Genomic DNA, 15180 nt, shown 5'->3' on the forward strand with positions numbered 1-15180 from the left:
ATATATTTGCTTTCCTCAGAAATGACAACAGTTCAGTTTCCTACTTTGGTTCCAGATCAGAAGCTCAGTCTGTCTAATATTTCCACACAAATGGGGAATTTGTTTATCATCATCATGTACTGAGCTACAGTGAAAATCTTACCTGATGTACCATCCACACAGATGGATACATTCCAACAGTACATTGAGCTGACATACAACAAAATAATCACTGTAACAAAGCATTGTGGCTGCAGAGAAAGTGCAGTGCAGATAGACATATGGTGCAGGGTCACATCGAGTTACATTGTGAGGTCGAGTCCATTTTATCATTCATTTGGCTTATAGACACAGACAGGAAGCCATCCTTCAGCCTGGTGTTACACACTGTAAGGCTTTTGTATCTCTTCCCCGATGGGAGAGCGGGTTTGCAGCAAGAATGTCCAGGTTGTGAGGTTCTTTTCCGAGGGAGGGGAAGTGTAGGAAGTGTCCATGGAGGGGAGGCTTATTTCTCTGATGTTCTCTGCAGTTCCTTGCAGTCATGGGCAGAGCAGTAGCCATACAAAGGCGTGAAGTATCGACAAGGAGCTCAGAGACATCGGCCTTCACCCTGCCTTGTGTAGCTGGATCCTGGACTTCCTGTCAGGTCGCCGGCAGGTGGTAAGAGTGGGCTCCATTTCCTCTGTCTCTCTGACCCTCAGCACACATAACCCACAGGGTTGTCTCTTTGGCCCTGTCCTTTACTCTCTGTGCACCCATGACTTGTGTTGCCACCCACAGCTCCAATCTGCCAATTAAATTTGCTGTCAGCACTACATTGATTGGCCTAATCTCAAATACTGATAACAATCGATCAAATGCATCCTGACAGGGCTCTGTCCAAACAAACATTTCACGCTTCTTCAGGAGATTGGTCAGAGGAAGAATGATTGCAGCAAAGTTCTTACGAAAATATCCATCCATTCCCAGAAACCTTCTAAGAGCCTTCTTATCAGTCAGAATAGGAACTGGAGAAATTGCCTGGACTTTTTCCCGAACAGGAGCCAACTTGCATTGACCTACAACATAGCCAAGACAGGTCACAGTGGCATGGCCATATTCACTCTTAGCCAAGTTAACTGTAAGGCTGGCCTGGGAAAGCCTGTCAAACAGCTTTTCTACTGCAGAGATCTGCTCTTCCGAAGTGCCACTCCCTGTGACTAAGTCATCAATATAGGTATCTGTGTGTTCTAATCCTCGAATTACAGAATCAAACTTTCTCTGGAATGTTCCTGGATTATTTTTCCTTCCAAAAGGTAAAACATTGTATTCACACAAACCAAATGGTGTCACAAATGCAGAAATTTCTCTACCTCTGTCCATCATGGAACACATCAATATGCTTTCAAAAGATCAATCTTCAGCTTTTCCAACCTTATTGATGCAATCATCGATCCTAGGGATAGGATAGGCATCTGTTTTTGTTACTGCATTTACCTTCCTATAATCAGTGCAAAATCTAACACTACCATCAGGTTTGGGCACAATAACACAGGGTGAGCAATCCGCTGCTAAAGGACTAATAATACCATTTTCCAGTATATATTCAATTCCATGCACAGGCAATTTACACTTTTCTGCATTCATGCAATATGGGTGTTGTTTAATTGGTTTGGCTTGACCATTATCTACGTCATGTACTGCAACCGTGGTTTGCTTGGGAACAACGGGAAATACAACTTTAAACTCCAGAATTAATTCCTTCAGCTGTTGTTGTTGCTTTGGCTGCAGGTGAGCCAACTTGTTATCAATGTTTTCCAGAACAACCGAGTTCATTAGCCTAACTGGGACCACGTTTGCCTTGTGAAAATTCTCAGATGAGTCAATTGTTTCATTCGCAGGTTTGCCAGATTCATATGATTTGACAACAACACACATAGATGGTGCCTGCTTGACAAAATAAGGCTTTATCATATTTATGTGTACCACCTGTGTTAGTTTACATTGGTCGGGTGTTTTAATAACACAATTCAGATCATTAATTTGAGAGACTATTTTATACGATCCATTGAGATTCGCCTGAGGTGGATTTGTCAACATTCTTCAACATAAGGTAAGCACCTTATCCCCCACCTGGTATTTTCTTTCGCAAGCCCTCCTATCAAACCAACACTTCACTTTGTTTTGAGAAATCTTTAAGTTTTGTCTCGCTAGACCTCAGGTGTGGAGTAGTTTATCTTTGATCTTCAAAACATAGTCTAACAAGTTAACATGTACATCCCCATTAATCCACTGTTCCTTTAACAAGGTCAAAGTTCCCCTCACTCTACAACCAAATACAAGCTCAAATTGAGTAAATCCTAGTGTTTCCTGTACTGACTCTCTTACTGCGAACAAAAGCAAATGTATTCCTTCATTCCAGTCTTTTCCATTTTCAACACAATATGTCTCAATCATGGTTTTGAGGGCAGAAAGAAATCTTTCCAAAGCCCCTTGTGATTCTGGATGGTATGCAGATGATGTAATTTGTTTAGTTCCCAGTTAATAAACTACCTGCTGGAATAATCTAGATGTAAAATTACTTCCTTGATCAGACTGGATTTTTTTAGGCAAACCAAGTAAAGTAAAAAACTTGGTAAGAGCCTTTGCCACAGTTTTAGCTTTATTATTTCTGAGAGGTATTGCCTCTGGGAATCTGGATGTAGTACACATAATAGTTAGTAGATACGGATGGCCAGCTTTAGTCTTTGGCAAAGGGCCAACACAATCCACTTTAAATTTTGAAGAGGACACACCGAATGCAGGTTTAGACTGCAGTGGGGCCACTGGGGTGACCTGATTAGGTTTACCCACAACTTAACAAGTGTGACAGGTTCTGCGAAAGGTCACAACATCTGTCCCCAAATTAGGCCAGTAACATTTTTTGATAATCTTGTTTAGTTTGATTCACTCCAAAATGTCAACGTAAGGGTATAGTGTGGGCCAAAGTTAAAATTTCAGTCCTATAAACTTTAGGAACTACAACCTGGTGAACAATTTCCCATTCCTCACTCACTGGAATAGCAGGTGGCCTCCACTTCCTCATTAACACTCCATCCTTGACATAATACCCTACTGGCACTTTCTTAATCTCATCATTTGAGAGAGGTGTTTCTTTTAAAGCTTCAATCTCAGGGTCTCGGTTCCCTGCTGCTATAAACTCCTTCCTAGACAGGGATAAATCTTTCTCGTCAGACTTACTACCTGAATCCTGTTGAAACAATGAAGGCAGAAAAGTCCCTGACAAGTCATCATAACCGGAATCCAGATTTTGGCTATCATGGGGATCAGAATCATGCTGCATAGAACCGTCTGCGTCGGCAGACATTTTAGCCATACTTCGAGTTACTGCGCAGGAAGGATAAATGTTAAAATCCATCTGTGGGTCGTCAGTGGTTGGCTTAGTTGTTAACTGCACTGCAGGAACAACTTTACCATCTGCCAGGTCATTCCCGAACAGCAAAGTAACATCTTCCACCGGTAAACTGGAGCATAATCCGATCTTAACAGGTCCCGAAACCAATCCTGACAGTAAAGTTACCTTGTACAACAGCACGGAAATCATGCTGCCGCGAATGCCTTTAATAAGATTTACCTCAGCAGTGTCAGTCTCATCACCAAACTTTAGAACGCTGTCTAACGTACAGACAGACAGACATACTTTATTGATCCCAAGGGAAATTGGGTTTGGTTACAGCCACACCAACCAAGAATAGTGAAGAAATATAGCAATATAAAACCATAAATAATTAAATAATAATAAGTTAATTATGCAAGCGGAAATAAGTCCAGGACCAGCCTATTGGCTCTGGGTGTCTGACACTCCGAGGGAGGAGTTGTAAAGTTTGATGGCCACAGGTAAGAATGACTTCTTATGATGCTGTGTTACATCTCGGTAGAATGAGTCTCTGGCTGAATGTACTCCTGTGCCTAACCAGTACATTATGGAGTGGATGGGAGTCATTGTCCAAGATGGCATGCAACTTGGACAGCATCCTCTTTTCAGACACCACCGTCAGAGAGCCCAGTTCCACCCCCACAACATCACTGGCCTTATGAATGAGTTTGTTGATTCTGCTGGAGTCTGCTACCCTAGCTTGCTGCCCCAGTACACAACAGCAAATATTATAGCACTGGCCACCACAGCCTCCTAGAATGAGTGACTGAGAAGCCCCAGTAAATTGGACAGCATCCTCTTTTCAGAATTTTCACTGGTACCGATTCATTTACTAATACAATCCCATCTGACATCAAATGTTCGAACCCTTCTTAACTCAGGCAGACCTCTCAGACCTTAACTGAGCCTCAACAGAATGTTCAGAACCCTCTGGGTTTATAGAAGCTTCAACACAGGCATTTGGGACTGCCTCATTTACCTTTTTATTCTTCAGGACAGAACAATTATCCATCACATAACCAGCTTTCCTACAACAGTAACAAGTAGGACCAGAATATTTCTCCATCAATTGCTTCCCTTCATCCTTACTCTTATCACTAGTCCAAACTTTAATTTCTGGTTTGCACTGGTGATTCCTGCTATTCTTTTGGAAGCTCTTATTCGGGGTAAACTTAACCTTATGAGTTAAAGCAAACTCATCTGCTAATCTAGCAGACTCCTGCAAAGTGGCAGCATCCTTTTCATCTAAATATCTCTTTATGTCATCAGGGACGCACCTTTCGAATTCTTCAATTAAGACCAACTCCTTCTATTTGTAAAATCATCACTTATATTTTTATACGTGCATCAGTGGTCAAAACACACAGACTTCTGAGAAGCAAATGCCAGATAAGTCTGATTCACAAATTTCCTTCAATTTCCAAATTTTTTCCTGTATGATTCTGGGACCAAATCGTAAGCTTTGAGCACAGACTGTTTCACTAGGACATAATCAGCTGCTTCATCAACTATCAAAGCAGAATAGGCCATGGCCTCCTCTACTCTACTGTCAAGATGAAGCCACACTCAGTTTGGAGGAACAACACCCTATCTATCGGCTGGGTAGCCTCCAACCTGATGGCATGAATATTGACTTTTCTAACTTACGTTAACACCACTCCTCACCTTCTCACCCCATCCGTGATATATTTAGATTTTTTGTTCCCTCTTTTTCTAACCATCACTCTGCCTGTTCTCCAACTCCCTCTGGTGCTCCCCTCCCCCTTTCTTTCTCCCGAAGCCTCCCGTCCCATGATGCTGTCCCTTCTCCAGTTTTGTATCCCTTTTGCCAATCACATTTCCAGCTCTCAGCTTCACCCCACCTGCTCTGGTCTTCTATCTTTCACATTTCCCCCTCACCCTCCTCCTTTCAAATCTCTTCCTATCTTTCCTTTCAGGTAGTCCTGACGAAGGGACTCGGCCTGAAACAACGACAGTGCTTCTCTCTATAGATGCTGCCTGGCCTGCTGTGTTCCACCGGCATTTTGTGTGTTGCCCAAACTATTGAGCTCGGGGGAATCAAGGCTTAGAATCTTGAGATGGTAAAGTAGGAAACTTCACTTCATCCACAGAATAGGTGATGAGAGAGATATTTGTAATCCAGGGTAAATGTTGAGAGAATGCAATTATGTCAAATTCCTCAGGTTCCACAGTGGTAAAATGAGAGAACAGTTGCTGTAGATTTTATCTGTCGTCATTCCAAAATCTCACATACTAATTATCACCCAAAGTGACTTGTCACAAGGGGTATCATCTTCAAGTGAATTACCACACCACACCCAGGCAAGGGTTAACACATCAGCAGTCTTCACAGGATCCCCAAATCAGAGCCACTCCTATGGATCAAACAAGGTGAATCGATGATTAATCCACCCTTGTGGGCATAGGAAAGTTCCAAACGGTGTCCCTTGGCCATTAGTTCCCTGGTTTCGATTCTTTCCATTTTACCTCCTTCATCTCTGTCTGACTCTGGGTGTCTGTGTCCTCGGTTAAAACGAAACAAGCTGCAAGTCAGACTGAATCACCTTAATCTCTCTCTTAAAATAGCCTTCAGCAAACGAAACCTAGGGATTCATTACAACGGCCACTCCATTGTGAACTGACTGGTGTGCCAGTAGTTGGGATGACTGAGTGAATGCTATCCCACATTCTGAGCAGGTGAACGGCTTCTCCTCAGTGTGAACACGCTGATGTCTCTGTAGGCTGGATAAATAAATGAATCCCTTCCCACAGTCTAAGCAGGTGAACGGCTTCTCCCCAGTGTGAACTCGCTGGTGACTCTGTAGGGTGGATGACTGAGTGAATCCTTTCCCACAGACTGAGCAGCTGAACGGCTTCTCCCCAGTGTGAATTTGCAGATGTCTCTGTAGGCTGGATAAATGAGTGAATCTCTTCCTACAGACTGAGCAGGTGAATGGCCTCTCCCCAGTGTGAACTCGCTGGTGATTCTGTAGGGTGGATGACTGAGTGAATCCCTTCCCACAGACTGAGCAGGTGAACGGCTTCTCCCCAGTGTGAATTTGCTGGTGTCTCTGTAGGGTGGATGAATCAGTGAGTCTCTTCCCACAGACTGAGCAGGTGAATGGCTTCTCCCCAGTGTGAACCCGCTGGTGTCTCTGTAGGGTGGATGACTGAGTGAATCTCTTCCCACACTCTGAGCACGGGAACGGTTTCTCCCCAGTGTGAACTCGCTGGTGACTCTGCAGGGTGGATAACTGAGTGAATCTCTTACCACATACTGAGCAGGTGAATGGCTTCTCCCCAGTGTGAACTTGCTGATGTCTCTGTAGGGTGGATAACTCAGTGAATCCTTTCCCACATTCAGAGCAGGAGAATGGCCTCTCCCCAGTGTGAACTCGCTGATGACTTTGTAGGTTGGATAACTCAGTGAATCTCTTCCCACATTCTGAGCAGGTGAATGGCTTCTCCCCAGTGTGAACTCGCTGATGACTCTGTAGGTTGGATAACTCAGTGAATCTCTTCCCACATTCTGAGCAGGAGAACGCCCTCTCCCCAGTGTGAACTCGCTGATGACTCTGGAGGTGGGATAACCGAGTGAATCTCTTCTCACAGACTGAGCAGGTGAATGGCCTCTCCCCAGTGTGAACTCGCTGATGTACCAGTAGAGTGGACGACTCAGTGAATCCCTTCCCACATTCTGAGCAGGTGAATGGCTTCTCCCCAGTGTGAACTCGCTGATGTTTCCATAGGGTGGAAGAGTGAGTGAATCTCTTCTCACAGACTGAGCAGGTGTACAGCCGCTCCCCTGTGTGAACTCGCTGGTGAGCCATTAGGTCAGATGACTGAGTGAATCCTTTCCCAGGAGTTCAACAGATGACTAACCTCCGCCAGTGTGGTATGAACTGACTGGTGTGTCCACAGGTGGGAAGACCAACTGAATCCTTTCTCACACACGCAGAACAGATGAATGGCCTTGGCCAATGTGAACTTGTTGATGTACCTTCAATTGTGATAACTGAGTGAATCCACTCCCACTGTCTGAGCAGGTGAACGGCCTTTCTCCTGTGTAAAATGACGGTTGGTCAAATGAGGAATGGTCGATTGAATCCCTTGCTCCACTTCTTAAATATCGGGACAGAGACAACAAAACTGGCGTGTCGTGTTTGAGCTGCCTGCAGACAAATTCCTTCTCATTCTTAACCTGTAAAAAGATTTACAAAATCCATCAATGGGTTTAGGACAACATTACAGATGAGATCACTTGGTTTGATTTGTATCACACTGTTACAGTGAGGTTCTACTCAAGTTGGACAGAGAAATCATCTCCTGACTGCGCAGAGTGCTGGTATCTGGAATGACCATCAATCTCTCCGATGCTCTTCCTGTCTCTATAAGAATGGGGCTTTTCTGCCGTCTCCAATCTGTGACCTGGCTCAGTCTGACTCTCTCCATTGGTATTATTCCCTGTTCCTGCTGAGCAGCATGGGTGCCTGGCCCCACAGTAACTGAAACCGTCTCACACAAACAGTCTTTCTTGACGTGCAGCTAGGATCTTCTTTTATGTATTATTAACTTAAAGTGCCACAATTTTAAAGCCATATAAAAAATTCCTGCCGAAATGAATGGTTGGTTCACACAGCTGTTAAAAGATCTTAGAGTGAATGTTCATAATATTTCAGGTTATTGTAGAAAAGTACAACACAGAAACAGGCCCTTTGGGCCATCTAGTTTGTGCTAAACTATTTAAATTGCCCAGTCCCATACCCCTACCATCCGAGTTCCTATACAAACCTCCTAAATATTGAAATTGAGCTCACATGCCCCACTCATGATGGCTGTTCATTCCACATCCAAATGACCATCTGTGTGAAGAAATTTCCCCTCATGTTCCCCTTAACATTTCATGTTTCACGCTTAACCCATGGCCTCTGGTTGTAGTCCCACACGATTTCAGTGGTAAAAGCCAGCTTGAATTTACACCTTCCCTTTAGCTGAAAATACTCAACAGGCGCTTTCTAAATGGTCATCTATGTCGATGTCATTGATAGGTCGAATAAATGGGCAATTAATATGCGAATATTACTTTTTCAACTTATGATACAGATGACCAAGATCGCCCTTCATGGTTACATTTGGAGGAAAACTCAGTAATGGGGTTTTCGTCAGCTTCGCTATTAGGAGCTCCTCTTCAGTTTTCATTCTCCAGTATAGGTAGACAAGCTCTAAACCGTATTGTTAAACATACTTTAAAAATATGGTTTCAGTTTTGTAGATTTTTAATTAAATGGTTCTTTACTTCCTAGTAATATTTATTCTAGTTTCTTTTTTAAACCATCAACTTTCGATAAGGCTTTTTAAATATGGAAAATTAAGGGAATTAAAACTTTTTTAGATTTGTTTTTACAAGACTGCTTTGTGTCCTTCTCACAGTAAATGGATAAATATGATACCTCTAATACAAATTTTTTCAGGTATTTACAGGTTAGGAATTTCTTACATGATTTTTTTACCGAATTACCCGTTGGCCTGCTCTTCAAATTTGGCTTACGTTATTTTTCAGTTTAAATCTTTTCAAAAATGATTAATAACTATCATTTATAAACAGTTAATGAATGCTCGCATGTCGCCTAATGACAGGGTTCAACGTACCTGGGAAGTAGAACTTCAACATTCACTTTCAGATAATCAATGGAGTAAGATTTATTATTTAATCAATAGTTCATCTGTCTGCTCACGCCATATCTTAATTCAGTTTAAGATAGTTCATATGTCCGAAGATAAATTGGCGCATATATTTCCGAATATAAGTCCTATTTGTGACAGATGTAACACAGAAATGGCTACTTTAACTCATATGTTTTGGTCATGTGTAAGTTTAAATAATTTTTGGAGGGATGTGTTTGGAATATTATCTAAAGTTATAGATATGGATGTTCAAACTAATCCACTTACAGCAATTTTTGGGATTATTCCAGAGGAAGCAAGCAAAGTGTCTGCTTCCACCAAACATGTGATAGCTTTTTCAACTTTACTGGCTAGGAGAGCTATTTTGCTACATTGGAAAGAATCTAACCCACCTACTGTTTTCTATTGGCTCTCCTCCCTTATGTCATGTCTAAGCTTGGAAAAATTAGAAGCCAGACACTTGATACATCCTTTAATTTTGAACAAGTCTGGCGACCTTTTATTCCATATTTTCACATGACTTGATTTATATGTGTCTGTCTGTCTATCTATCTATTTGGGGGAATTCCTTATCCCTGAAGGTTCGGAGATGACTGGAAGGATGTGTTTTTGTTCTCGCTCTCTGTTTTCTTTAATTTTATCCTCAATTGGACTGCCCAATCTTTCTTTTTCTTTCCTTTTTTTTCTCTTCTTTTTTTTTGTTTGTTTTTGTTTCATTGTAGTTTGTGGGGTTTTACCCTTATCAATAAAATCTCCAATCTTTTTTTTATGATTATTATGAGGAGTTGTAGTTTTTTTTACCATTGTATATATAACAGCATAATATTTTACTTATTTGATTTTGATATTACATACTTTTTGTTTTTACTATTGCTGTTTATACGTCTTTTACATTATCTACTTGTTAAACTCCTCTTCCGATTTGTATATTCTTTATTTGGAAATCAATAAAAAAAGATTGAAAAATGAATTTACAACATCTATGCCCCTCTTTCACAATCAAACCTCCCCTGAATCTTCGACATTCCAAGGAATAAAGTCCTGAGAAGATGAACTGATCTCCAAAAGTCATAAAGTTAAAGATGAAACATTCTTTTCAACATTTTAAGCAAGATTAGTGTATTATTATTGTTTTTACAATTTCAGAGTGGAAAAAAAGGAAAGGAGCACCATGCAAAAGGTAGGGAACTCCAAGAGATTTGAGCTCTCAGATAACTTTTACCAAGTTCTCAGACCTTAATTAGCTTGTTAGAGCTATGGCTTGTTCACAGTCTTTATTAGGAAAAGCCAGATGTTGCAAATTTCAAAGCTTTATAAATACCCTGACTCCACAAACCTCGTCCCAACAATCAGAGCCATGGGCTCCTCTAAGCCCCTGCCTAGCACTCTGAAAATTAAAATACATGATGCCCACGAAGCAGGAGAAGGCTATAAGAAGGCAGCAAAGAGTTTTCAGGTAGCCCTTTCCTTAGTTCGTAATGTAATTAAGAAATGGCAGTTAACAGGAACGGTGGAGGTCAAATTGAGGTCTAGAAGACCAAGAAATCCTTCTGAGAGAACTGCTCGTAGGATTACTAGAAAGGGAAATCAAAACCCCCGTTTGACGGCAAAAGACCTTCAGGAATATTTAGCAGACTCTGGAGTGGTAGTGCACTGTTCTACTGTGCAGAGACACCTACACAAATATGACTTTCATGGAAGAAACATCAGAAGAAAACCTTTCCTGTGTCATCACAACAAAATTCAGCATCAGATATTTGCAAAGGAACATCTAAACATGCATTTTGGAAACAAGCCCTCTGGACTGATGAAGTTAAAAAAAAGAACTGTTTGGCTGCAATGAGCAAAGGTATGTTTGGAGAAAAAAGGGTGCAGAATTTCATGAAAAGAACACCTCTCTAACTGTTAAGCATGGGGGTGGATTGACCATGCTTTGGGCTTGTGTTGCAGCCAGTGGCATGGGGGAACATTCTATTGGTAGAGGGGAGAATGAATTCCATTCAATACCAGCAAATTCTGGAAGCAAACATCACACCATCTGTAAAAAAGCTGAAAATTAAAAGAGGATGGCTTCTACAACAGGATAAAGATCCTAAATGCACCTCAAAATCCACAATGGACTACCTCAGGAAGCGCAAGCTGAACGTTTTGCCATGGACCTCACAGTTCCCTGAGCTAAACATCATAAAAATCTGTGGATAGACCTCAAAAGAGCAGTGCCTGCAAGACGGCCCAAGGATCTCATAGAACGAGAAGTCTTTTGCAAGGAAGAATGGGCAAGAATCCCCAAACAAGAATTGAAAGACTCTTAGCTGGCTACAGAAAGCATTTAGAAGCTGCGATACTTGCTAAAGGGGTTGCTACTAAGTACTGACCATGCAGGGTGCCCAAACTTTTGCTTCAGGCCCTTTTCCTTTCTAATTATTTTGAAACTGTAAATGATGGATACAAAAGAGTAATCTTGCTTAATTAAAGAATGTGTCATCTTTAACTTTCTGCCTTTTGGAAATCAGGTCATTGTTTTACTCGCTTAGCTATTCACAGGAACAGAAAGGTGCCCACATTTTTGCATGTCACTGTATGCAAGTTTCTTGCTAAATGATGCTTTAAAAAGTCGGACTTCCAAATATCACTCCTCTTCTTCCCACTTGCAAATTCTCCAGCAACTTCTGCATCACCACAATACACACAAGTAACACCAGTTTCTGTATTGTACATAAATATTACCACTGAACCCTCCCTCAGGTGATGAACTTGGTGATGAAAATGCCAATGGATATGAAGGGAAGGGCAGTCGTCTGTCTCATTGGAGTCTGGCACATTTGTGATGTGAAAGCTACTTGTTGACAAGGGCAAAGTTAAAGTTGTTTGATATCATTATGTACCCAGACAGAATAGGTCAAAACATATCCTCACGTGTAGAAAACTCCAGAACAAGCAACACACACAAAATGCTGAAGGAACTCAGCAGGCCCGGCAGCATCTATGGGAAAGGGTACTAATGCTGAGTTCCTCCGGCATTTTGTTCTCTTTTTCCGAATTCCTAATCCTTGCATTCAGATAGCTGGAGCTCAGCTCTGTCTGTGAGATCTATCTGCTCCCATTCCCTGATTAGCCGGAAGCTCCCCGGGGCCCGTGTACGGATCGTGGGGCTGAGAGAGAGGAAAAAGACCTGGCCTGTGCTGAGTTTGCGGGCCACAGTCTCCGGTTCTCACAGCAATTGTCACTCAATTAGAGTCGAAAAAGCCCTTACCTTTCCGCTCCTCCCGACATTTTGTATACTGCGCGCATGCGTAGTTATCGGAGACGGCAGCAACTCTGCGCCTGCGCATTTGATCGGTGCTTCAAACGACAGCGAAATTTTAAACGCGCAACTTTATGGGTAATCATGGTGCCATTCAAAATTTATACAAGCACCGGTTCCACGTCCATATCTCATTTTTTTTGTGTGTAGAAAACTCAGCATCTTTCTTATCGCAGAAAGCGGCTCCCATAAACGATACACTCACTATCAATAGGCATTTCGTGTATCTAATGCCAAAGTACAATACTCTTACAAATGCAGATGTGAAACAAGAGATTCTGCAGTTGCTGGAAATACAGAGACGCACACACACAAAATGCTGAAGGAGCTCTGCAGTTCAGGCAGCAACTAAGCAGAGGAGTACACAGTCTGGACATGCTAAAGGGGTTCAGATTAAATGCTGCCCATTTATTCCCCTCCACATTTGCTGCCTGATCTGCTGATTACCTGCAATGTTTTGTAGAAATTAACCATCTTGTTTTTCAATTAACCAGTTTCCAAATGTTTCTCATCTTTCATTCATAGCCACATCCTGCTGGTCTGGTTCCTCTTCCTCCTCCTGCTCGTAACCTCCAGATCCCGTCTCTTTCCGGAGCCCCAAAGCCCTGACTCAGGCTGGCAACACTTTGGTTTCTGACTCTGGTCCATCGAAGATTCACTCGCTAGTCTGCTGTCAGGCTTTAGAGGTGCATTGCAACAACCCGGCCGTCTGAGGCACAGTCCTTTGAAATTGGTGAAAATGACACAAAATTTGAAAAGAGCAGGGAAAAAGGTGTTTAACCACCTTAGTCCAGAGCCCTGGGGAAGGTCAAATACTCAGCGAGCTCATCGTGTTAATTAGCCTGGGGAAAATCATGCAGGAAATTCATGCAGGTGTATAAGATGATGAGAGGCATTGATCGTGTGAAAAGTCAAAGGCTTTTTTCCCCGGGGCTGAGATGGCGAACACGTGGGGGGCATAGTTAAGGTGCTTGGAAGTAGTTCAAGGCGGATGTCAGAGATATATATTTTATACAGATAATGGTGGGTGTGTGGACTGCACTGCCAGCGACGGCGGTAGAGACGGGTACAATAGAGTCTTTTAAGAGAATCTTAGATAGGTACATGGAGCTTAGGAAAATAGAGGGTTCTGTGGTAGGGTAATTCCAGGCGTTTTCTAGAGTAGGTTACATTGTCAGAACAACATTGTGGGCCGAAGGGTCTGTAATTTGCTGCAGATTTCTCTGATTCTAAGAAATTCAAGTGAAATATCTTCTCCCACGGAGCGGTGACAAGTTGCAACAGGGAGAGTGAGAGAAAAGTTTTAAAACACTGATATGGAACAGAAAACTGGGCAGGGACCAGCTAGACTGTGTGGCCTCTCTAGTGTACATTGTGAGTTTGGCATTGACAGTAAGTACCTGCAACATGGGATTTGATACATAATTGATTCATCTTTCACAGATCCAAAATATTAAACACCAGTCAAATTTATGGCTATCATAAGCAGAACAGACTCCTCCGATGCTCAGTGACCGTGGTTCAGTCCTGGGTGCGATGAGCAGCCGCAAGAACTGCAGAATCTGACAGTAACAGTCCCTCATGAACCTGCAGCTGCCTTCAGTCACCGTGATGGTTAAACATTTAACACGGAGCTGATTTGAACTTCCTCCCTGATATGAAGTTGCTGGTGTTGCAGCATCTGGGATGATTGAGTAAAACTCTTTGCTCACTCCGGACAGAAATGTGGCCTCTATTTATTGTGAACTCACCGGAGCATCACAAGGTGGGTTAACTGAATGAGTCTCTTCGCACACACGGAGCAGGTGAACAGCCGTTTCCCAGAGCGAAGCTGTAGGTCACGGTCTTCGGACTCGGCCCAAAATGTTCACTGTTCGTTTCCACGGATGCTGCCCAGCCTGCTGAGTTCCTCCAGCATTTTGTACCTGTTGCTTTGCCCACAGCATCTGCAGTGTACTTTGTGTTCAAGCTCTGGTGAACTGAGAGATACAGCGGATCTAACGTGCTGTTGTGTTTGTGATTCCCATACACAAATCCTTTGACTTTTGTACACTGTTAAAGGTTTATAAAGCACGTCAGTGGGTGAAGGACAATACTTCAACTGCAATTATTTCAGTCTCCATGGTGCCTACTGATATAAACACTGTCACAGCTCAATACAAATTGGAGTAACAAAACTTCATCTTCTAACTGGCTACAGTTCCGGCATCAGGCACAACATCAAACTTTCCGCTTCCCTCGCTGTATCAAAATTGATCATTCCTCCCCTTCATTAGTCTGTGCCTTGGCTCAGTTTGTCTGTCTCCTTCGCATTCTGAGCATGCGCCACACACCCACTGAGATCACATTTTATTTACACGGCTGTGACTCAAGACTTTCTGATTATTATGTCCCTCCCGGCATTTGACGGTGGTAAACTCAGAGTCAGCAATGGTATTGACCCTCAGGAGTAGGTGATTAGGCTTTTTCGTTGGAAATCGATAAACTGCCGGGAGTGTGTGGCTGGATGAGTGGGTCGTTTTCAGACTGGAAGGAGGTAGCGTTTGGAGTTCCCCAGAGATCAGTCCCTGACCACAGTTGTTCACAGTTTAATGTCCTGGAGAGGCAGCGAGATGTGAGATGTCCCAGTCTGCTGGTGACGCAGAAAGAGTGGAGTTGGGGTAGGGGAGGCTATTCACATGCAATTTCGTAGCTTTGCAATCAGTACATAGTGCACTGTGGGGCCGCAGTGGCGGGGTCCAATCTGCTAATTAAATTTGCTGACGGCACTACATTGATTGGCCGAATCCCAAATAAT

At 42.7% G+C, this 15180-nt stretch overlaps 1 protein-coding gene across 1 annotated transcript; it reads right to left on the minus strand.

Moving 5' to 3' along the window:
• Positions 1 to 5258: 5258 nt before the first annotated feature.
• On the minus strand, positions 5259 to 12393 carry LOC132388306 (gastrula zinc finger protein XlCGF26.1-like). The gene is made up of 2 exons (XM_059960647.1): positions 12333 to 12393; positions 5259 to 7595 (listed from the first exon to the last, which is right to left on the minus strand). The coding sequence occupies exon 2, from the start codon at positions 7222 to 7224 to the stop codon at positions 5998 to 6000; it is 1227 nt and encodes a 408-aa protein (XP_059816630.1). The 5' UTR covers positions 7225 to 7595; positions 12333 to 12393; the 3' UTR covers positions 5259 to 5997.
• Positions 12394 to 15180: the final 2787 nt, after the last annotated feature.

Source organism: Hypanus sabinus, unplaced genomic scaffold (assembly GCF_030144855.1).
Source record: "Hypanus sabinus isolate sHypSab1 unplaced genomic scaffold, sHypSab1.hap1 scaffold_294, whole genome shotgun sequence".
Taxonomy (NCBI): Eukaryota; Metazoa; Chordata; class Chondrichthyes; order Myliobatiformes; family Dasyatidae; genus Hypanus; species Hypanus sabinus.

Excerpts from the sequence above, each read along its gene's own strand:
- LOC132388306 (XM_059960647.1), bottom strand. The coding sequence starts at position 7,224 with ATGGCTCACCAGCGAGTTCACACAGGGGAGCGGCTGTACACCTGCTCA.